The sequence below is a fragment of the Culex quinquefasciatus genome, chromosome 1 (assembly GCF_015732765.1).
Source record: "Culex quinquefasciatus strain JHB chromosome 1, VPISU_Cqui_1.0_pri_paternal, whole genome shotgun sequence".
NCBI classification, from domain to species: domain Eukaryota; kingdom Metazoa; phylum Arthropoda; class Insecta; order Diptera; family Culicidae; genus Culex; species Culex quinquefasciatus.
The window spans coordinates 39,083,449-39,105,818 of record NC_051861.1 but is presented as its reverse complement, the minus strand read 5'-3'; the positions used below and the strand labels follow the sequence as shown (position 1 = coordinate 39,105,818).

Here is a 22,370-nt window from a genome sequence, read left to right as displayed (position 1 = left end):
ACATTATGCGGAATGCTGTTTGAGAGAAAAATGAGTAAATCTATACATGATATCAATTGTTTATATTTTGGAACGAGTGAATTTTGGACAAAAACAGGAAAATAGGCGATTTTAAAATGAATTTAATTTTTTTCGCCAATAATTTTTTTCATTTAATGAAAATCTACTGTAATTCCGGGAAAGTTTGACAGCTCCATAAATATTTTTTGTTCAGTGAAAACCCAACTAAAAATTTAAGTAGTGCTATTTGCAGTAGGTATAAGAATTTGGCGTTTAAAAGTTAAATTTTTTAGAGGCCTGCGATTCCGAACCACAAAATGACAAAGATTTAGTGTTTGTAATATTGAAGTTAGCTTAGTTTGACAAATTTTGATAGAAATAACGTAAAAAGATTTGTTCGGTTAATTCAGGTTCATTTTAAAACTCAGTAAAGATTTATTAAATAATGAAATAAAAAAAATCAAGCCTATTTCACACATTTTCAAGAAAAATGTACCACAACATGATATATTTTTTGAATTATCAACGCACGCTTGAATTATTTGAAAAAATCACTCAAATATTTATAAAACAGATATTATTTTTTAAAGTATATTAAAATGCGTGTAGTTCTTAAAAAATACAATAAATCATTTCAATGAGGAGTTCTGTATTTTCTCAAAAAAACTTCTTGAAGAAGTTCTCATGTTTGAAAAAATTGATAAATTTACAAAAATGTTTCACAATCATAAATGAATAACGTTGAAGGAATTAAAAAAATCAAGCAACCATAGAAGAAACTTCATCAAAAGATTATCATTCGACGCTCATCAGCAAAAAAACGGAAGGAAGCAAGGATTATTCGACGGAACATCGATTTCACTACGACACTTGCTGGTGTAACATCGCACGTCGAAAAACGACCTGTCAGTTTTCGTAGACGAGCAATGTTTGTAAACAAAGCGAAATGAATTAATTTAAGTTGAGCTAACAGTGAGATTCACCCAACATCTTCAACTGATTGATGAGCTCCAAAAAGTTTGGAAGCGATTTTTTGCGTGTTTTGCCTTCTCCCTCTTTCGCGAATAAATGTTCGCAAGCGAAAAAAAGATTTGTTTGCGGTTATTCCATCCCAGAGCAATTCTCTGAGATTTCGGTCATTCGATTTTTTTTATATTTTTTAATCCGGCCGAAACTTTTTTGGTGCCTTCGGTGTGTCCAAAGAAGCCATTTTGCATCCATATAATTTTACATACAAATTTGGCAGCTGTCCATACAAAATGATATGTGAAAATTCAAAAAAAAATAAAATCAAGACTAACATTTCAAACGGGCCAAACATTCAATATTACGCCCATTTGAAATGTTAGTCTTGATTTAAAATTTTTGATAATATTTTTTTTCGAAAAGATCGGAAAATTTCACAAATGTTTCATGTTTTAACAATGTAAATCTGACCTATAGTTGCTGAGATATCGACATTAGAAAATGGTGGGTTGTTCGGGTGAAACTTAGAAAACATCAATTTTCATGATTTTTATCCTTTGCATGGCAATATCTCAGCAACTAAGGGTCGTATCAACAAAGTCCGAAAAAGCAAAATATAGAGAATTTTCTCAGCTTTTCAAAAATATTTTTTCAATAGCGGGCAAACATGGGCACTATTTTTAAAAAATGAAAAACTGTGACTATTTCCAAAAAAGGTTCCCAAAAATGGTTATAACTTGTAAACGGTGCACTTTATCAAAAAATCACTAAAGTACTTTTTGATTGCAAATTCGATTTTACATTGAAAAATGAAGTTGAAATTTTTTTTGCGACCAATATTTCGATTTTTTGAAAAAATCTGTATTGGTTCAAAAAATCATAACTCGGTCAAAGATTTTTTGCCCATTCTGGAAATTTCTGAAAAGTTGACATTTTATGTCCTCTAAAACATATAAAAAAAAATTAAAATAGTGCTTTTTTTGCAAATCAAATTTTAGTGACAAAAAGTTAAACTACAAATCTCCAATTTTTTTTTACCTTGTATCATTTTTTTTCAGTGTAGTCCATATCCATACCCACAACTTTGCCGAAGACACCAAATCGATCAAAAAATTCCTTCAAAAGATACAGATTTTTGAATTTTCACATATCATTTTTGTATGGACAGCTGCCAAATTTGTATGGAAAATTATATGGACAAACTAATGATGCAAAATGGTTTCTTTGGGCATACCGAAGGCACCGAAAAAGTTTCAGCCGGATTAAAAAATACAAAAATTAAAATTAAAGAAAAAAGACCGATTCCGTAGAGAACTGCTCCCCTGGTTTCATGTTCAAAAATCTGAATTCTCTTATAAAATCTAATCATGCTTAACGGTGCACATTAACCAAAGTTTTTGCACCAAGATTTTTATTACAGACATTTGAGTATCTTCAAAACTACGGGAACTATCGATTTAAAGTTTGATTCATTCCCTGAAGTACCGTCTACTAAGTAAATTACAACATAGTTTGACTACTTGTACAATAAGCTTGTTGCTGGATTGGGTTTTGGCAATTTGGGAGCAAGAAGACAACAACTTCTTTGGTTGCTGTACACTCTTAAAAGAATGGAAAAAAAACTTGCACATATCTTACTGTAACAAGAACTTCTTATAAAATTAAAAAAAAAAATGTTTTCTAATCTTTTGTCTGACACCCGAACGATTGGAATCAATCAAATCCTGATGAAGGATTGTTATGCCCCTTTATGCTAACACGTTTTGGCAGACAAAATCACTTATTTTTAAAAAAAAATTAAGACTCATAGGAGATTCTGCAAACGCGTTTCATATTTGAAAACATGGGGTAGCGAAGAAGAAGCCATCTTGGAAGTTCCGAAAACAAACACTGACAATCAGTATTATACATATTACTATGGTTACACGAAGTGTGTTATCCTGGTTGAACTCAAAAGTCCCATGCAAATGTGTAAAAGCAAACTGGAAAATGTGTAATGCCGATTCTGAGTGTACGGGCGCACTGTTTTGTCGACCAAAAGAAAAAAAGCAAAAAAAAAAAGGTAAACAGAAAAATCACTTATTCGATATGAATTTTCAGCCAATATTGGGGTGGAATCTACCAGAATATGATAGAATTTGCCATCAGCAACACAATTCACGTGTTTTTTTCAGGAATTTATCGTTTAAATTGCGGAAAATTTGAAAATCATAAACCCAAACAATGATTTGTTATTGGCTACCATTTGACAGCTAGTGCTTTTGTTGTGGGCTCCCATTTGACAACCGTGCTAATGTCGACTGTTGTCAGTTTGCTTTGGTCGGAATAGGGTTGCCATCCCCCCGCTTGAAAATCTGTTTTGATGTGAATTGAACCCTTTTTTTACAATCTTGAAATCGATTTCAAACCAGAATTTTCGACCATACTTCTCTGCGTCTCAAAAGTTGCGGGTTTTTGTCCCAAAAAAATCAAATCAAATTATTCGCTCTACAGCTTTGCCTTGGCGTTCTCGATTGCGAGATTCCTACTCGAAACTAAGTGTCCGAAGGCTTGATTGTTGAGACAATTGCAATCCTCTTTTACACCTTAGCTTCCATCCACCCCGGGATTCGAACTGACGACCTTTGGACTGTTAGTCGAACTGTCTACCAGCGACTCCACCGAGACAGGACCCAGGGAGACGACTCCTACACCTGGACTGAGCTAACGACCTAACCTTTTTAGGTTAGTCCGGGGCCAACATTTACTTCCCGTCCGATGGAAGGCGTGATCAGACAAATCTCGTCCCGAAAAATGCCACCGGGACCTTCTAGGATCAAACCCAGGCCGACTGGGTGAGGTGCAACCACGCTTACCCCAAAACAACGGGTCCACAGACTATTTCCCCCCTATTGTCCCCTATAACATATAAAAAAATCTTGAAAATCCAAAAAATACGGATTAATTATGTTTCCGTGTACCTATTTTTTCTGAATAATCTTCAACAATACATACAACTTTGCCGAAGACAATATATTTTTAAGAAAATGTGTGGGTGAACCAATGCCACAAAATAGTTTCTTTGGCCATACGAAAGGCCCCGTAAAAGTTTGAGCCAAATAATAAAAAAAAATCAAATAAGATCCCTTTCCGGTTTTAGAGAGAATTACTCAATATTGACCAGTTCTTAGGCAAACTGTTTGTTTTTTAGAGAACGAGAAATTTAGAGGAAACCTTGCTAAGTAGGCTCAACATAGGGCCATCAATCCTTTTATGAATGACGTATTTTTGTCATATTTTTAATATCTTTGTTTTAATTCCTAATTTAACACACACACAACATGAAGAATGCTTATGTTAAATGTTGATTATTTGGTGCTTAATCCTATTGAAAAACAGTCAAAAAATTCAAAACAAAGCTCAATAAATAAAAAGCAACTCTAGCAATAAACAACAACGATATTATATCATAATGGTGGCTCTGCTATAAATCAAGCAAACTACTGTATTTGGGCGAAAGACAAAATGTAAACAATCAGACTATCCAGCTCACGTCAGTTGATGTTTACATTAGGAACGAATAGGGTAAACTGATTGTTTACACTTTGCCTTTGACCCATTTACAATGTGTTGCTAGAAATCTTATGTTTAAAATACAGTGACAATTCTCCACTTTTATGGCATCCACCATTATGGCAAATCCGCTTGCATGCAAGGTAAAACAAAGCAAAACACAAAAGCATCGGTACAAATGAGTATTTGTGTGGGCGAATCGGACGTATCGGTGGTATCGATGAATAAAAGGAAACAACAAACATACATTCTCTAGGAAAAAGGACGCATGAAGCACGGTGAAAGCAACCCGATGGAGGAACGTCGTTATCGAGCAACGTGGTGCATTTGGATCGCTAGCCTCATCGTGGTGGGCATCGTACATTACGTGTGTCAAGTTGGCGTGTCCTCTCGGTTATTGTTCTTTCCTCTTCCTTCTTTCCTTTTATTGCATTCTAAAACCCCCCCTCGTTTTGCAGGTTATGTCACACGGCCAAGTGATATGTGTCAATAAAGTTTGTTTTGTTTACTTTTTCTCTTCTACACAGCTTTGTTGGTGTTTTTTTTTCTCGTTGAGATTACCTCAACTATTGCTTGGCAGTTACTCGTACACTGGTTTAGTACCGTTTTGTGTGTTTTTGGTTTTAGTCAGTCTCACTTTCCGTTTTTTTAGAAGGCACAACACTTTTGCTTGTAAGTTTTCTATTTTGTTGTTTTCACATTGGAACTACCATTTTTGCGCTCTGTTTATGATTCTTTTGTTTCCGTTTTGTTAGTTTTTAACCGTTGAAACCCATTAAAACTGACTTGAATAAAAAAATAACCGGCTTGTTAAAACAATTACCTATAGCGTGTAAGTTTGGCTTGCCACAAATGCCTAATAATTTACTTGGAAACTCATCAACCAATCATCATCATCATCATGATCGTCGGCTATTGAGGTTGAAATGGACGCGCGCGGTCATCGTCGTTTGCGTGGACGACCTGCCGTTACGACGCGGGTCAGCCGTAAAACGAGCGGACAAAATTAGAATTGAATATGGTTGTACAAGGCAAGTGTTTTTTTGTTGCTTTTTCTGGCAAGTTTAGCTTGACAGATTAAGTTTTTGTTTTGCAATTTTAGTCCTTTTTTTTGTATTTTCAATTATTTAGTTTTTTCTTATCAAATCTCATTGTTGGTTTTTCTATTTAACATTCACACTAAATAACCATAGCTTTTCCTACTGACCAATAGATGTCACAGAAGTCTAGAGGTAAACTTGCACGCAAGTTTTCTGTTAAACTCAACATTCGAATGTATGTTTTGCGTGAGAGCTGTGATTTCCTCATGGTTTTTTCTTCAGAATTATGTGTGTCAGTTTTCCAGTCTGTTGAATTTTTGGACCATGTTTTGAGAGTGCCAAATGTTTCCAACCAAACATCTCGATCACTATTACACCACGTTCAAATCCCCAGACGAAATTCCAATCCGTCTCGGTGAACACACAGTTTTTATTTCAAATCTCCAAAATCATGCCCATTTATCTTCACGTCTCAATCGCAAATTCGAAAAGACACATCGTTCCCCACAAAACAACACAAAAACATAATTTTACCAGCGGATTCAAATCCCCTGCCCCTCCATGTGTGTCTTTCCCGGCCAGATTCATGTCAAACTTCTTCCCCCACCGTCCCCTTTCTAGGGTTTAGATGAGATAGAGATTAGAGAAAAATGGCCCTACCAAACGAGAGACTTTGCGTCGCGGCGGCACTGCTTTTTCATTGCCTTTTTCAGGACATTGGCCAAATTTCGATTTCCCACCATATCGAGCAGAGAGCACATATCAATGAATGAGCTGCCCTCCCCTTAACTACTCTACATATGTGCGAAGCGATACGATCTGCGTTTTGATTTAACGGTCGACATCCTTCGGAATGTTAACAACGGCCGGCGAATGACTTTTCGGCACTTTTGGTCACTTCTAAATGGTGGTTTGAATGGGTTCAAGAGTTGCTGGAAAGGATTCAAAGGAGGACAGACTTTTTGGCAGCAAGCTTGAAACTGTCTTTGGCAGCAAAACTGTTAAATTTTCGTTCGAATTTACTTACTTGATCTAATGAGAATAATTTTTCACTACTCAACTGTAGATGTCGCAAAAGTGAGTGGTCAAACTTGCATTCAAATTCTAATTTTAGCTCTCCATTGAAATATTTGTTGTAAAATAATGTCTATGGAAACGAAAACCAATATTTATCAACTAATTATTCACGATTGTTTTAAAAAATATAACTTCTTCAAAATTGGGCCATGGGCACACACTTGAGTTTTTCACAAATTGTGAAAAAAATCAAGAATATAGCTTACCATTTTTTTCAAAAACTTCGACATGTCAAAGGAAATTCAAGTGCAATCAGCTGAAATCATTTCAAAATGCATTCCCCTGCGTTTAGAATCATTTTCAACATGTGTGGATTTATTTAAAAACCTTTTAAATTTTTGAAAATTTTCGATGTGCAGTACTACAAAAAGTACCAAACATTCAAAATTATGCCCTTTTGAAATATTAGTATTGGTTTAAAAAATTTCAAAATATTGTTTCTTTTTCTTCAAGCCGCTGTATCTCGGCAACCAGAGGTCCAATCTTCAATGTCTCTTAGACAATTTCATAGCAAATTTTCTGAACTAAAAAAAAATATTTTCAGAAATGGTCTCTCATGGTCAATATTTTAAAAAATCGAAAAACTGCAAATATTTCGTTAAAATAAAACTTTCGGTGGCTATATCTTGAAAACGGAGCCCTTTATCACAAAATCTGTAATGTACTTTTCGATTGCAAATTTAATTTTTTTAACGTGAGGTCAAATTTTATTTTGGTTAAAATTTCGATTTTTTCCAAAAATCACTATTTTTTCAAAAATTCAAAAATCGGCGGCAGATTTTTTGACCATACTTCTCTATAGCTCAAAAGTTGCGGGGTTTTGTCCCCTAACATATTGTAAGATTAGTTCCTAACTGGACTCGGTCGTTGGAAACAACCGGCGACTCAGTGACCGACGAAATAGGCGGCGGGCCAGATGCGGGCATAAAAATGTCAAAACCTCCCCCCCCCCCCTCACTTCGTCTCACCATCCAGCAGCAGCTTTGTTGATAAACAAACGGAGCATGCGGTCGCATGATGGCGGCATCGAGCCAGAATTAGGGGTGGTCATGTGGTTAAAAATGAAACTTTTTTCAAGAAAAATAATATTTTTCCGACTGAATAAAAAAAAATGCGAAAATGAGCATGTTCAAACAATTATTCCTGATGTCAGAGAAGTGACTAAAAATCAAAATTTTAATCCATATTGTTTCTAGAATTGAACTTTTTTACACCATTTGGGAACCCCTAGGTCTATCCACGACCGTTTCCAATGACTGTAAGAAGATGCTAGAAAATCCAGCTACCAGCTAAATCCACAATATCAAAAAATCTCGTAAATCAAAAAATACGTATTTTGGGAAGATGAGTTTTTGTGAAAAAAAGTTAATTAAAAAATCAGCAATTTTTTTTTCCGTGTACCTATTTGTTTTTCTCAATAGTCCTGAACAATACAACTTTGCCGAAGACGCCAAATTGATCAGAAAATTCACTCAAAAGTTACAGCTGTTTAAATATTTGCGTACCATTTTTGTATGGATAGCTGCCAAAATTGTATGGAGACTTGTATGGGTAAACCAATGACACAAAATAGCTTCTTTGGTCATAGGGAAGGCCCCCACAAAGTTTGAGCCAAATAAAAAAATACAAATAAAATCCATTTCCAGTTTCGATAAAGAGTTGTTCAAAGCATGAAAATCTGAATATTTTCTGAAGGGAATTATTTTATTTTATTTTTTGTAAACAAATACAAACTTTGGAGAAAAACCACTCGGCCCAGTCTAAATATTTTTTGAAAAATTCACAGACAGTAATAACTTTGGAATAACGTTTTTTGATATTTAAAAATACTAGGCCAATAGCATTTTATGTTATTGATAACAAGATTTGTTATTCGTCGTTATGCTTTTTTTGTTATTCGATTGTTATTGTAATAACAGACAAATCTTTGTTATTATTTTTTGTTATTTTTACAGCTAATCCGATCATCCGAATAACAGTTGGAGGTATTCTTCCATAACAAAAAATGTTATTCCCAAGTTGTTTTTGCTTTCAATCAATATCAGACCAATAACAAATGTTGTTATTATAACATAAACTGTTATTCAACTCTTATGCAAAAATGGACTTTTCAAGAAGAATCCATAGCACTTTCTGTTACTTTAACAGTATTTGTTATTGAAATTGTATGAATTTTGTTATTACCGTCTGCCCGGGGACATACACTGATTTTTCAAAAATATGATTTTTCTCTTAAGTTTGTTTGAAGGATGAAGGAGGAAGCGCTCCTTGAACATATATCATGCAATTTCTGAATGGAGCACTTCCACTCGAGCAGTTTTTGCTTTTTTCTACAATGTATTTCTTATGGAGCGAACTGTCAAAAACTGCTCGACTGCGGGTGCTCCATTGCCATGCGATTCTAAGAAGAAGATCAACAAAAACAAAACGCGCAGTATGGGATTTGACAGCGCGCATTTGCCGAAAGTGCGGCGCGTCGTTTCGAGGCTGATTTGCCGCGTATCTTTTTCGGGAATACGCGCAATAATCAATTTTTGTTGGCAATTGCGTTTTCATTGAATTCACAGTAAAAATACTTCGATTATTTTACATTTGCGAATGTTGCCGGATTTTGCGACAAAAAAAGTGAAATTTTACATCATTTTCTGTTAAATTCAACTTTTTACACATTAATTTAGGTAAATTACTATCGCACCACCAAACCAAAAAAAAACCTGTTGCGCCGATCAAAAATTTTAGTGGTTTGTTAGTCGTGTACATCAGCCCGTGGCGCAACAAGCTTTGACAGGTTGCGCTCGTATTTTGATTTTTGTCTGCCTTCACAATACAAACAAAATAGTATTCAACCATCACATTTTCAACCTTTAATTTTTTACGGCGTTTGCCAGTCTCATATTCCATCAATTAGCACAACAAATTGTCCGAACCTCACTGACCTATTTTCGCATGTTTAAATTATTCTTTTTTACACTTATCACATTATTTTCTGCCTTATGTTGTTCTTTGTACAAATTTGGTATCACATGACTATTTTACATGTTCTTTTTTTATTATCATTCGAAATTAAATTTTTCTTATAATTCACTCTGATTGTTTCTGCAGCATCAATTTCATCTTTATTTACACGCTTCAACTTCCAACAAGAAAAGAAGGCTTATTTACAGGCCACATTTTCGCTACACTGCAATAATTGATTACACCAGCCGGGCGCTTGGAAGTAAGGGGGCAAACCCAACATAACAAAAGTGTTTCGCGATGCGTCGCGCAATTATCACTTAATTATCACGTCGTTTTACATTATTAATCCAATTTCGCTGATGCTGCGCCAGCAGCAGCTCATCTACTCCTAGGCTTGTAATGGTGTTGGTGGCGCTGCCGTCACGATGACATCCCACCACCGAGGAGGGATGCTGCAGATGCGAGCTTCTGCATTGCTGGTGATGCAGGCAGCAGTGATTGCAGCAACAGCAAGGAGGGTTGTGGCGGTGGAGACGACGTTGCAGAGTTTTACTGCAGCAGATCAACAGCGAGAAAGTGGCCCCCATTTTGGGCCGGTTACACGCTAAACGGTGGAGACACACAATGGACACGATACAAAAAAAAAACCAGTAACAGTTGAAATTTGTTCGATTTAAATCTGTTTCAGAAAGGATTTGTTCCAATTGGGACAAGTTTTCCCTACTCAACACTAGATGTCACTAATAAAAAAGTTTGATCTTGCGTGCAAGTTCATCATTTCAGAATGAAATGTTGTATACAAGTTGGAATCGCCTAGTTTGACACTAGATGTCGTTAACCCTCAACGTCACGTTTCAAAGTTCACCACATTGAAATCCTAAATCTCTGAAACACGACCAGATGAGCCGTCAGGCATGAAAATTTACGACGCCGAGTAGAATTCCTTCTCGTAAACACAGCCGAAAGAGCAACACTCTGTGTCATATTTCATAATTAGCGTCCAGATTCCCCGACAAACGGATCCTCCGAAAATAAATCGCTTTCCGTCGACGTCTCAACCGCTCTCTCATTCTCTTTAGTTTAGCGTAGATTTTTTTTCAGAGTGTTTGTGCGCTAAACTGTTTACGACTACTTGGATTGACCCAGCGACTTTTTCCAGGTACTTCAATGCACTGTTCCGGTCGTTAATCCTTCCGGTGCGGTCATTTCTCAAGGATACCGCAGTTTGCTTCAAACTTCAAGGACGTTGGATATCCACAACGCTTACGAATCATTTCGGATCACAGAAACTTTCCCCGGAATTCTCGTAATTTATGACCCGCAGACGTCTAAGAAGGCCGCGATTACCGGAACTGCGGAACCGCCACAACCCCAACCCCTTACCGAACACCGAAACCGCGGACGAACGTGGTGCGCTAAGTAACACCGCCGGAACGGAACTGGTTGACGACCTTCCGGCACGACCAAACGGAACCCCGCATCGCGGCCCGGAGCAGGACGCCGCAACGCGCGTTGTCTCCCTCTGGCCAACGCACTGTTGTCAAGTGAACGAATGCGTCTGACACAGTGTCCAGCGAAAAAGTGGGGACGCCCCGCTCGCAGCGCCTCCAGCTGTCAAAAATGGTTTCAAGATGGCGTCTTCAAATCTGTTTTAACATTCCTAACCTAAAAATTTCAACAAATTTCCCTCAAAATGTCCCCATTTTGACACACCCTGCGTCCGCCCCGAGCCGAAGTGCGTCGTCCTCGGACGCCGCGGCTGTGGCCGGATTCTGCGCAGATCGGCGTGCCGACAAACCTAACCTCATTTCCTAGGGGGGATAATGTCACCAGCGCCCCAAAACAGAGCATTTGCGGCGGCGCGCGCTCGGCATTTGTTTGTCGTGAAGACGCGACAGAGATGGATGCGAGTTGCATCCAAGCGTGCCCTGCAAATGTCAGCTGTTGTTTTGGCGGCCAAAGTGAGGGAGGAGTGGGCCGGGAGGGGGACAGGGAAGAGCAATTTCAAGGGCAACGGCGAAGGCCAAACAGATGATGAAAACGCTGCGATGGTATTTGTGCTGTAAACAAACTCTCGAGTGCGGGTGCTCGCAGCTTGCGAGGTTATGTTGGTTCAGAGTAAATAACGCGGTGAAGAGGCACGTGGCGTTACGGCCCGTTACTTGTCAGTTTAAAGCGAGTTTCGGTGCTCAAAAAATTGTTTTGTTTTCTATGGTGTCAAACGAAAAAGTTACTAACCACCGGGGGCTGAGTGAGGTTAAATTTTGTCAACCAGCAAAACCAAATGGTGCGCTAGTGTGCGTACGCGAAACGTCATAAAGCTCTATGTCGAAGTGTAAACAAAGAGACTATCCTGCTCGTTCCAAATGTAAACATCATTTGACGTGAGCAGGATAGACTTGTTGTTTACACTTCGACATTGGCCCAATTACATTGTTTTGCTTGTTATAACTTTACTTTGTTTTCCTGTTGCTTCCAGATCTTACCCACTGAGAAATGTAACGCCCCGATCGGCCTTCGTCAGCCCGATTTTATTCGACTGATTGTTACATTTCTCAGTGGGAAGATCAATCAACATTGAGGTAACGTCACTTGCTAACTGTCAAAGTTCAATAACGCATGTTTGGGAGCATTCTTCAAAAAATCGCAGATTCCTATTTGAAATTACTGAAAACAAAATGTGAACTTGCAAAATTCCAACTGACAATTTTTGTGGGAAATTTGCTAGATTGTTTCTTGTTTGAATCTGTTATTCTAGTTGGACCAGCTAGTTTGACGTTTACCTAAAACTAATGTTTGCATCGGAAATAAATCAGCTTAGTTTGACTGTTGTTAGGTAAAGTTATTATTTAGATTTACTTTTGATTATGTTTACCTATTTTAGTTTTGTTCCGGTACAATTTGCTACTTAGTTGATATCTCGTTGATCGTAAGAACCGAAACAACAGCTCATAAACAAAAAGATTTGGAAAGGCTGCATCAACATCCCAAAACAATGCAGCAACCGGAAGACCAGCACCATATCAAGGAGATCGAGCAGCAGCTGATCCAGCTGCAGAGTGCGTTCCAGCTGCTGAACGACAAGAACCACCAGCTATCGAGCCAGCTGGTCACGCTACGCCACAAAAAGGTCAAACGGGAAGCCGGCGAGGATGATCCGTACGAGGCAAAGTTCACCCCGTTTGACACAAAACGGATCAAGGCGGAGTTTGGTCGTCCCGAGCGGAACGTCAAGACGGAACAGCTGGAAACCATCGTTCTGGACGACGATGACGACTCGCGAGACCACGATGACTCGATGAAGAAGCTGAACGACTCCAGGAGCGCCATCGAACCGGTCAATTACGAGTCGAAGGACTCGGAACTCGCGCAAGTCACCGAGGATTTCAAGAAGCTGGTGAACAAGCTGGAGACTGCGCAGCGCCGGCAGCACGCTGAAGATCAGGAGCTGGGCAGGCAGCTTCAGCACGAGCGAAGTCAGAACAAGCTGCTGGAGCAGCAGGTGCAGGACTTGACCGAGGAGAACCTTCGGCTGATGGTGGAACAGACGAACGTCAAGGCGCAGCTGGGTGAGCACGAGAAGCAGATCGAGCGGTTGAAGCAGGAGCTGACGGGGCTTTACGCGGAGAAGACTCAGCAGATGAGCTTGTGGCAAGCCGATAAGTCATGTTTTGAGACGCAGAACACCGAGCTGAATCTGCAGTTGCAGCGGAAGATTAGTGACAGTGAGGAAGTACGGAGTCAGAATCAGGTTCTGGAGCAACAATTACAGGAGTGCAGATCGCATCTAACTGCTACGGAGAATCGTTTGACTGAATACGAAACCCAGATCGTTAGGCTGAACGAGGAGTTAGCGGTGTTACGATCAGACAAGCAACAACAAATCAACTCAATAGAAGAGGAAAAGGCCAAGCTGGAAACTATGGGCAAACGGTTGACGGAGTATGAAGCAGACATCACAAGACTGAATGAAGAACTTGTGCTACTAAACGCAGACAAGAACCAGCAGATGAGTTTGTGGGAAGAAGAAAAAGCTAACCTAGACAACAGAAACGCGAACCTTCAAAATCACCTCCAGAAGAAGATTGACGAAGATCAACAACTGTTGAACGAACAGAATCAGACGTTGGAAGTCCTGAAGCAGCAGCTACAAACAATGACCACCGATAATGATCGCTTGAAGGTTGACCAGGAAAGCGTTCGGCTTGAATTGGTCGCCGCGGAGAATCGAGCGATGGAGTGTGAGAAACAGATCCAGCGGCTGAATCAGGAGTTGGCGGAGCAAATCACTGATAAGAACCAACTGATGAGCGCATGGGAGCAGGAGAAATCAAGTTTGGAATCGGCGATTAAGTATCAGCAACAGCAGTTGCAGCTGAAGGACGGGGACAACGAAGAGATCAACAAACTTTTGTTCGAGGAGCGAAATCAGAAGAAGATCGTGGAGCAGCAATTGCTGGTACTGAGCGAGGAAAAGGAGCAACTCAAGTCTCAACTCGAAACTACACAGAATAATTTAAGCGAGCATGAAAAGCTAATCGAAAGTCTTAAACAAGAACTAGTGGAGCTCGTTGACACCCAAAATCAACAGGCAAATCTGTGGAAAGAGGAAACAACCAACCTGGAAGCTAAGAACCAGGAGCTTCTGCTCCAACTACAAGGAGCAGACGAAGAAAATCGTGCCATCAAGCAGCAACTACAAGACTTGAACGACGAGAACGACCATTTGAAGGATGAGCAGCAGAACACCAAATCTCAACTGGCAATCGCAGAAGAAACAGTGGTGGAGCATGCGGAACAAATCAACCGGCTGGAACAGGAGCTAGAAGAGGTACTTGCTGAAAACAATCAACAGATTAGCTTGTGGGAGCAGATGAAGACATGTCTGGAGGATAAGATTGACGATTTACGTGTTCAGTTGCAGAAGAAGGACGCCCACTGCGCGGAGCTGAGCCATCTGTTGGAGGAGGAGCGAAATCAGAGGAGCACTTTGGAGCAGCAACTACAAAGCATGCAGGAGGAGAGGGAAGAACTGAAATCTCAACTAGCGACCACCAAGATCACCGTGGAGGAACACGCGGAACGCATCGCGCGACTGGAGCAGGAGTTGGAGGAGCTGGGCGCCGACAAGGACCAAACAATGCACTTGTGGGAGGAGGAGAAGTCGGTGCTGGAGACAACCGGTCAGGAGCTGCACCTGCAGCTGCAGTCGAAGCTGGCCGAGATTGGAGACATGGGCGAGCTACTGCTCGTCGAACGCAAACAGAACAAGGACCTGGAGCAGCAACTGCTGGCGATGAGCGAGGATAACATTGCGATGGAGAAGCGAATGACGGATTTCGAGTTTCAGATTAAAGCGCTGGAGCAGGAGCTGGAGGAGGCACGGGCGGAGAAGGAACAGAAAATGAGTTTGTGGGAGGGGGAGAAGGCTGAGCTAGAAGGGAAAACCAACGATCTGCTTCTACAAATGGAGAAGAAGTGTGGTGACAACAAAGAATTGGCTGAACTGCTTCAGGAAGAGAAGACCAGGAGCGGTGACTTGGATCAGCAACTGCTTAGTACGAATGAGAAGCTAGAACAGCTAAAGACTCAGTTTGAGGGTGCTGAGACAAGACTGATTGAGCAAGAAGAAAACATCAAGAAGCTGGAACAGCAGTTGGCTGACCTGAATGCTGATAAAGAACAAGCAGCAAACTTATGGAATGAGGAAAGGTCCAACTTGGAGACCAAGAATGAGGAACTGGAAAATCAGTTGAAGCAGAAGGACAATGAGAACGGAGAGCTGAACGAGCTGTTACTGGTGGAGCGCAACCAAAACAAAGCCCAAGGACAGCAACTGATAGCCATGACGGAGGAGAAGGAAGAACTCAAATCGCTGCTGGTAACAATGGAAAATAGTATGACACAGTACGAAACCCAAATCAAGGAGCTGAAACATGAGATGGCAGAGTTTGTCGCAGAAAGGAATCAACAGACAAAATTGTGGATAGAGGAGAAAGCAGCTTTAGAAACCGACAACAAGGAACTTCAGCAACAGCTACAAAAGAAAGACGCTGACAACAAGGAGCTGAGTAAGCTCTTCCTGGAAGAGCAAATCAACAGCAAGGACTTGGCGCAGCAACTACTTGTGCTGAGCGAAGACAAGGTCGAGCTGAACTCCAGATTGGCAACCCAGGGAAGCAGACTGCTGGAGCACGAGGAAAAAATCAGGCGACTGGAGCACGAGCTGTCGGAGCTGCTTGCCGACAGGAACCAGCAGCTGAGCGCATGGGCAACGGAGAAGACCGACTTGGAGGGCAAAACTAAGCAGCTGAACGAGCAACTGCAGAAGAAGGACGAGGAAATGAAGGACTTGAGCGAGCTGCTGCTGGAGGAACGCAACCACAACATTGACCTGGAGCAGCAGCTGCAGGACGCGGGTAAGGCGAACGAAAACGCGAAGGCGCAGCTGAAGGGCGCGGAGAAGAGTTTGGCGAAGCAGGAGAAGAAGGTCAAGCAGCTGAAGCAGGAGCTGGAGGATCTGCAGGTGGACAAGAGCCAACAGGCGGAGGTTTCCCGGATGGAGAAGGAGGAGCTGGAGAGCAAAAACAAGGATATGCACGGCATGATGAGACGGCTGAAGGATCTTGTTCGCAATGTTGATGTGTGAGGTGGGGGGAATTCCAGGATATAGGTAGAGCATATGAAAACAACAAAGATAATAAAGCTGTATTTGTCTTACCTATCGGTAAAGGAATGTTTTATTTGGAATAGAAAGAAAGCATAGAGTCAGTCACATGCATCGGGTCTAAGAAGCAGTACCAACCAATCATGTCGAATGAGCTGGACATATCTATCAAGAAAGCGCTGGAGTCGGCGCTGGAGATGCTACAGCAGAAGGAAAATACTGAGGATTTCAACTTGAAAGCGGAGAACGATAAGCTGAGGTCGGTGCAAGAGTTTCAACAAGCTAGGATGCTAGCGTTGGAGCTGAAGAGCGTCGAGCAAAGCAACAGGATCGAACAGCTGGAGACGATTGTTGGCTATCTGGAGAAGAACGTCAAGCTGGGAAGTGTGTTCAAGAAGAAAGAAGCTATCAAAGGTGATGAAATCGTGGAGCAGTTGGAAAAGCTAAGGACTGAAAGTGATACCGAGGTCGAGCAAGGGCTGAAGGATGAAGAACTGAAGCAAAAGTTGCAAGAGTTGGCTAAGGAGAACACAAAACTGAAGCAACAACTTGACGTCAAAACTAATGCAGTGAAACAGCTGTCGCTGGAGAAGACTAAAGCGGATGCGAAGGCAAAAGAGTTGGGCCAAACTATTTTACAAATGCAGAAAACCATCACTGCAAAGAATGAACTGTTAAAAACTCCAAAGCAAAATTTAGAGCAAACAATCGTTGATCAAAAGGAGAAGATCGCTTGTTTGGAAGCTAAGCTACATGCCAAGGAGCAAAGTAACCAGGCTGTTAAGGAAAACTGTCTGACCGCACAGAAGAAGCACGCGGCATTGGCGTTGCAACTGAAGGAGCTGCATATGAAATTGGCAAATATTCAGGGAAGTTGTAAAGAAGTTGCCTATAAGTAGAAATCCAAAGAACCAGCTACCTTTGCAATTTTTTTAAATAAATAATTAGTTTATAAAATATCTAGTATTTTGTTTATTCAATATAAACGAATTCAAAGACCTTTTTAAACGTCAGTTCAAGAGTGTTTTTTTTTGAAAAGGTCATATAAACAAATGAATCACAATAGTTATTGGACCATTTCTAAAAAGCTCTTGAGTTGATGTTTACATTAGGAAAAAGGCAGGCTAGATTGTTTGTTTACAATTCGGCTTAGGCTAATTTACATTGGCCTGCATGAGTTAACGTGTTATTCGAAATCTGTTTTGCATCTGTTTTTGACGTTTGCTAATGAAGTCATCAAATGTCAACAAATCTTTTAGGTCATTGGGAAATGTTTACAGTTTGTTTCTATTTATATTTTTAATGACACGAAGTGTCCAAGATAGAATCCAAGATGGCGTCGACCTTAACCTAGATTTGCTTCTTAACCTGTCTTAAATTTTGATCTATGATCTGACAAGTCCAAAAAACACTGCATTAAAATAACACGCTCAGTTCATTAGCTTCGCGCGTCATATAACAATAATTTGCATAACGCACACATATACACACATAAACACACGCTAGATTTGTTTTCAGACCGTATGTTTACAAACACCGACTGCGCTTTTTTTGCGCTGATGTGCAGAAATAAAGAGACAAATTCTTGCTTTTTAAAAAATGGGTGCCCCTTCGGCTACGGCTGACATTTGAGACGATATTTATTTCAGTGCCAGCAGATTTTCGGATGATGTCATCGCTGATAATCTTTTATCTTTTTGAACTTTTTATATGCGGGGCATCTCACAAGTGGATTGACTGCTACTGCTGCTGCTGAAAGTGTTTGTAATTTTTCAATGAATCGGCTAATTTTAGCGATGACGGCGAAAGTTTGCGAATAAATACAGTCGAGTTTGGCTGGATTGCACATGGAAGACGTGAGCTGGTTGCCGAGTTCTGGAACTGTTTGGAGGTGGAACTTTGTAATTTCTTTGTTTTAATTAAAAATCTCAACATTTAAAGATCGTTAAATTATTAGTTTTTTTTTCAGTGCTTATCAATGAACTGTCAAAAGTCTATACACGCAAATTCAAAATCATTCTGTTTTGGTTAGAAGCAACCCTACTCTGAAATGAGTAAATGGGGCATACACAGAAAAAAAAGTGTAAATTTAAACGACATGTAAACCATGAATCCTACGTAGACCACCTTTATGTAAAATTGAGATCTGATGTAAATCGCTAAAGATCATTTAAAGGGCCATCATGTAAATTTAAATCCGACGTAATGGCGAAACTCAACCTAATCTACTTTTTGTTTGGGAAAAAACAACAAATTTGAATAAATGAAAAGCATGTAAAGCACGAATGCATTGTAAAATTGGTCCATGTAAACATTAAAACGCTGTAAATTTAAAAAAAATGTTTGTTGTGGCAAATGACAGCTTGCAGAAGCAAACCATTTATTGTTGTGCTGTTTGGTCGATTGATTGATTTAGCTCGATAGAGCTCGATAAAAAGTAGGTTTGTTTACGTTGGAAGACAATTCGGGGACGGTCAAAAGCATCTTTGGCATTACTTGACGGTGGGGATTTGGAGAACTTGTAGCGCTAGCGGGACATTTTATGCAGGGTAAATTTTCCAGCATAATATTCTTTGAGAATCGGCATCAAAACAGGTAAATTTATGAGTTGAAATAAAAACAAGGTTGCCGGCTAATATCATAAAATATGTTCTTAGGCACAGTAAACAGAACAAAGACCCGGCTCGGCTCCAGGTGGAAATGGTTTCCGACGCGGGTCTTGCGATGAGTTGTTTGGAACTTGTCGTGGGCGCAACGGGAATTTGAGCTGATTCTCTCCTTGCCGAAGGCGTTTTGTCCCAGCCGGAGGCAAAACAGTTGACACCGACAAACTTGGTGTTCTTCAGGGAAAAGCTATCTGGCTAGATGTTTTCTGCCGGGTCACCAGCCGGGTAAAGTCACAGCATCTGACCAGACTGTTCAGCCATGTTATCGGTGATGCGGAGCTTACACAGCCGTACTGGATGGTATCAGTCTGTTCACAGCATGTATCCTAGTTTGATTGCGGAAGTGCCATGGGGCATTGTTTCTCATGAGTGGTGTCCTCTCCAAAGCAGCTGTTGGCAGTACGGATACTTACCACTCATCTATAAACCGGTGCATATTCCGGTTTAACTGTTGGCCTAGGTTGATCCGCCGATTACGGAGGCATCAAGCGGCGCTGCCGTCAACGGACTGAAACAGTTTAACTCGAAAAGCGCGCCCACATCGTCCCGGGAGTGGGCTAAGCCGTGCTGTTCCATCACCACCAACAAATCGTTGATCGGTAGCCGCTGCAAAATCGCGATCGGTGTCGGTCAGCGGAAATGTTACAAAAATTCTTTTTAAACACTATACAATAATTTTAAAATTGTTGTTAAAGAAAAATCAGGCAACTTTCAGGATTCGGAACGTTAAACAAAACAAATAACCATCCGGATGACAGGAGACCGATAAACAAACAAGTTTGGCACGTTTAAGCAAAATCCACAGAAAAACCAAAAAATCTGCCGAAAAGTAAGTACACGTTATGGAAGAAATGCACATCAATTTAAACTAAAATCCTTTTAAATCAGTATTCCTTCTGAAACGTGTTCATCGCAGGCACGGTTGGTGTCTTGGATAATATAGTTCTCCCATTGACCGCCGAAAGGGGGACATGCATACACACCAAAAACGGACAACCGAATTCACCGTCTATTTATTTACTTTCTGGAATGTTTAATGAATTAGATTTTGTTATTTTTTGTGCGAATAATTATTTATTGTTCAAAACAGATTAATCTGATAAACTTATGTTATCCGAGTTGAGCAAAAAATGTAATGTTTATCAAAGTGCGAAATTTTGTTCGACAAATCGGCGCTGTTAGGCAAGGCTCCGTATGATTCTTTTGCAGAGTGTAGTGTCCAGTGTGTTTTTGTTTTGCTCCAACTTTTTTTCTATTTTGTTTTTGTTGTTTGATGGAGGGTAAATAATTATTAGTGAAAATTGTGCAAATACGGTTCACGGATTTTCCGAATAGTATTTCAGGTAAGTCAAAGTTGCCAAGAGAAATTTATCCATCGGTGGCTGGGAACTCCAACTGAAATAATTCAGAAAATTGTCAAAAATTTACAAATTTTTGTTTGATGGTCATGTTGTCATTCTGTTTACTTCAATCTTTATAGCACCGAGCAGACTCCCGCCGCGGTTGCGTTCCTGTTTCATGGGTTGCCAAATGATGGTTTCTACGTTAACGCTCCGAACCAACGCAAGCGGGCATTCTTGCACTAGGACTTCTTAGTGCACGTGGAACGAACCATACAGGTGGGATTTTTTTTTCTATTTAGCGGTTCATGAGTAGTAGGTTTAAAGGATTTTTTTTTGCTTTCCTTTTGTAGGACTTCAGTCGACCAAAGGCCATGCTCGCTCGGGTCGTTGGCAATCTTAACGGAAAAGATTGCAGCTTCATTTTAACAACAAAAACAGCTTGCTGAACATCGCTGAATGAGATGTTGATTCAGACACCGCCACTACTCCCCAGCACAGGTACAGTTGAAGTTCTTAGTAAACTTTGTAACTGACGTTTCTTCACCTGAATAAGATCAACAGCAGCGCGAATTGCTGCTAGTCGATCTTTTAGAATCAACACAATCAGACCTCGTGAGTTGATTTTTAAATTATGTTTAGGGATATATTTGATTTTAATTTTATTTATTCGTTTCAGCAACGGATATGCCAGCTCGGCTCCTCCACGTTAGTGACGGACTGGTCAAACTTTTCGGCTGCTTACGGCAAGTGCTGCATGATCAAACCGCTGAACAGCGAGTTCTCAGCCATGTGTAATGCGTGCAGTTACGTCGTTCCGGCTTGAAGACGACAACAACGAACTGGTTCTAGCCTCATAACTACAGGCGGCCAAATGTTTTAGGTACTCGTAAGTTATTTTTGTTTACGATGATCAGTAAAAATTACTATTTTCTAATATTTTAGGTTTTGAACGAGGGGGACGTCACTCTGCGATAACACACTAAAACGCACAAAAACGAGCTCGAAAAGCATCAACGCTACTCATCGTGCCGAGTTTTCACATAACGCCACCTAAAAGCAAGTTATCGCAAGTTAACGCGCGTTAAAGCGAGTTAAAGCGGTCAGCGTCTGCTCGACTTTTGAACAAAGCGAAAACGATCTTGCATCCCTGCTGTCATAGCTCGAGCAGTTTTTCGATCAAGTTTGGCAACTCGGTATTTGTTTTGATAAGTTTTCAAGCAGTTTCCGCAGAAAGAAAACAAAAACAAAGCAGGTCACGATTTTTTTTGGTCAAAGGTCGGAAAACTAAACTCCGATGGGATGACCGGCGCCGGTTTTGCTTCAACGAGACAAGCAGCAACTGGACCCGAAAGTGACCCGCAAGCTGCAACTTGGGGGAGAAAAAGTTCAAGTGTAAGTTTTCTTTTCAGCGGGTGAGTTTGAGTTTTAATTTGATGTTTTTTTTCAGATCTTTGCAATCAATCGATGGAAAGCACCACATCTGGGCATTTTGGTGCGACTCCCCGGGAAGTGTATTTTCTAACCAATTCCAACAATGAGCTGCGAGAGAAGAACCGTGAGTTTAAGGCGGCGGCTGTAGGGAGAAGTGTCCAACGAAACCGACGGCACAGTGGACGGTGCCGTTTGGTGTTTTTTCCGGGTGTTTAAGCAAACTAGCTCCCAAAAAATGACACCGACGAGCGGCTTAGCGTGTGGCTTGTCTGGACCACAACATAGACGAGTTCTGCTGTAACCTATAAGGGAAACCGGTGCCGTTGGAGTGGACAGGTCAATTCAGGAAAATGGAAAATGCGCCACAGTTTGACACATTTGGCGAGAAGAAGAGTAATAAAGTTCTAGGTGGAGTTTCGGAGGACTTTTTATTTCAACGCTTATTAGCTTTGCAGGTCTAAATGCTGCGGTTAAAAGCCGCCGCTTCTGCCCGCCGCTTGGGGGGCAAAGAGGACGACTACTAGAATAGTTTTGAATACTTTATTGAATGTAAAGCCATTTTGAAATAATAAAAATGATAACGAAAACCAAGCCGCGGCTTGTTACAATTTTCTTCTCTGTAAAGACAATCCCAGCGTACGTTAAACCACTTCCGGCAGCTCGATGCAGA

At 40.5% G+C, this 22,370-nt stretch overlaps 2 protein-coding genes and 2 long non-coding RNA genes across 16 annotated transcripts in view; 3 read left to right on the top strand and 1 right to left on the bottom strand.

Moving 5' to 3' along the window:
• The window catches only part of LOC6037355 (tensin-1), a 447,484-nt gene that overhangs the window by 107,394 nt on the left and 317,720 nt on the right, over window positions 1-22,370 (bottom strand). Inside the window, exons 1-2 of one of the 13 annotated variants that reach the window (XM_038249951.1) lie at window positions 10,977-11,042; window positions 4,766-5,303 (exon numbers count right to left, since the gene is read on the bottom strand). The exons of 11 other annotated variants lie outside the window; for them this stretch is intronic. In XM_038249951.1, the coding sequence (XP_038105879.1) occupies window positions 4,766-4,882 (117 nt within the window). In that variant the 5' untranslated portion in view covers window positions 4,883-5,303; window positions 10,977-11,042. Of the gene's footprint in view, window positions 1-4,765; window positions 5,304-10,976; window positions 11,043-22,370 lie in introns of those variants that run through there. One more of the 13 variants, XM_038249958.1, reaches the window with a different exon arrangement.
• LOC6037363 (golgin subfamily A member 6-like protein 22) lies at window positions 12,407-16,323 on the top strand. Its single transcript, XM_038249959.1, has 2 exons — window positions 12,407-14,424; window positions 14,512-16,323. The coding sequence occupies exons 1-2, from the start codon at window positions 12,589-12,591 to the stop codon at window positions 16,240-16,242; spliced, it is 3,567 nt and encodes a 1,188-aa protein (XP_038105887.1). The 5' UTR covers window positions 12,407-12,588; the 3' UTR covers window positions 16,243-16,323.
• On the top strand, window positions 20,182-20,691 carry LOC119765652. Its single transcript, XR_005276881.1, has 3 exons — window positions 20,182-20,269; window positions 20,407-20,545; window positions 20,620-20,691. It is a non-coding gene; the product is annotated as an uncharacterized LOC119765652 (long non-coding RNA).
• On the top strand, window positions 20,719-22,121 carry LOC119765650. Its single transcript, XR_005276877.1, has 4 exons — window positions 20,719-20,881; window positions 20,946-21,149; window positions 21,212-21,661; window positions 21,717-22,121. It is a non-coding gene; the product is annotated as an uncharacterized LOC119765650 (long non-coding RNA).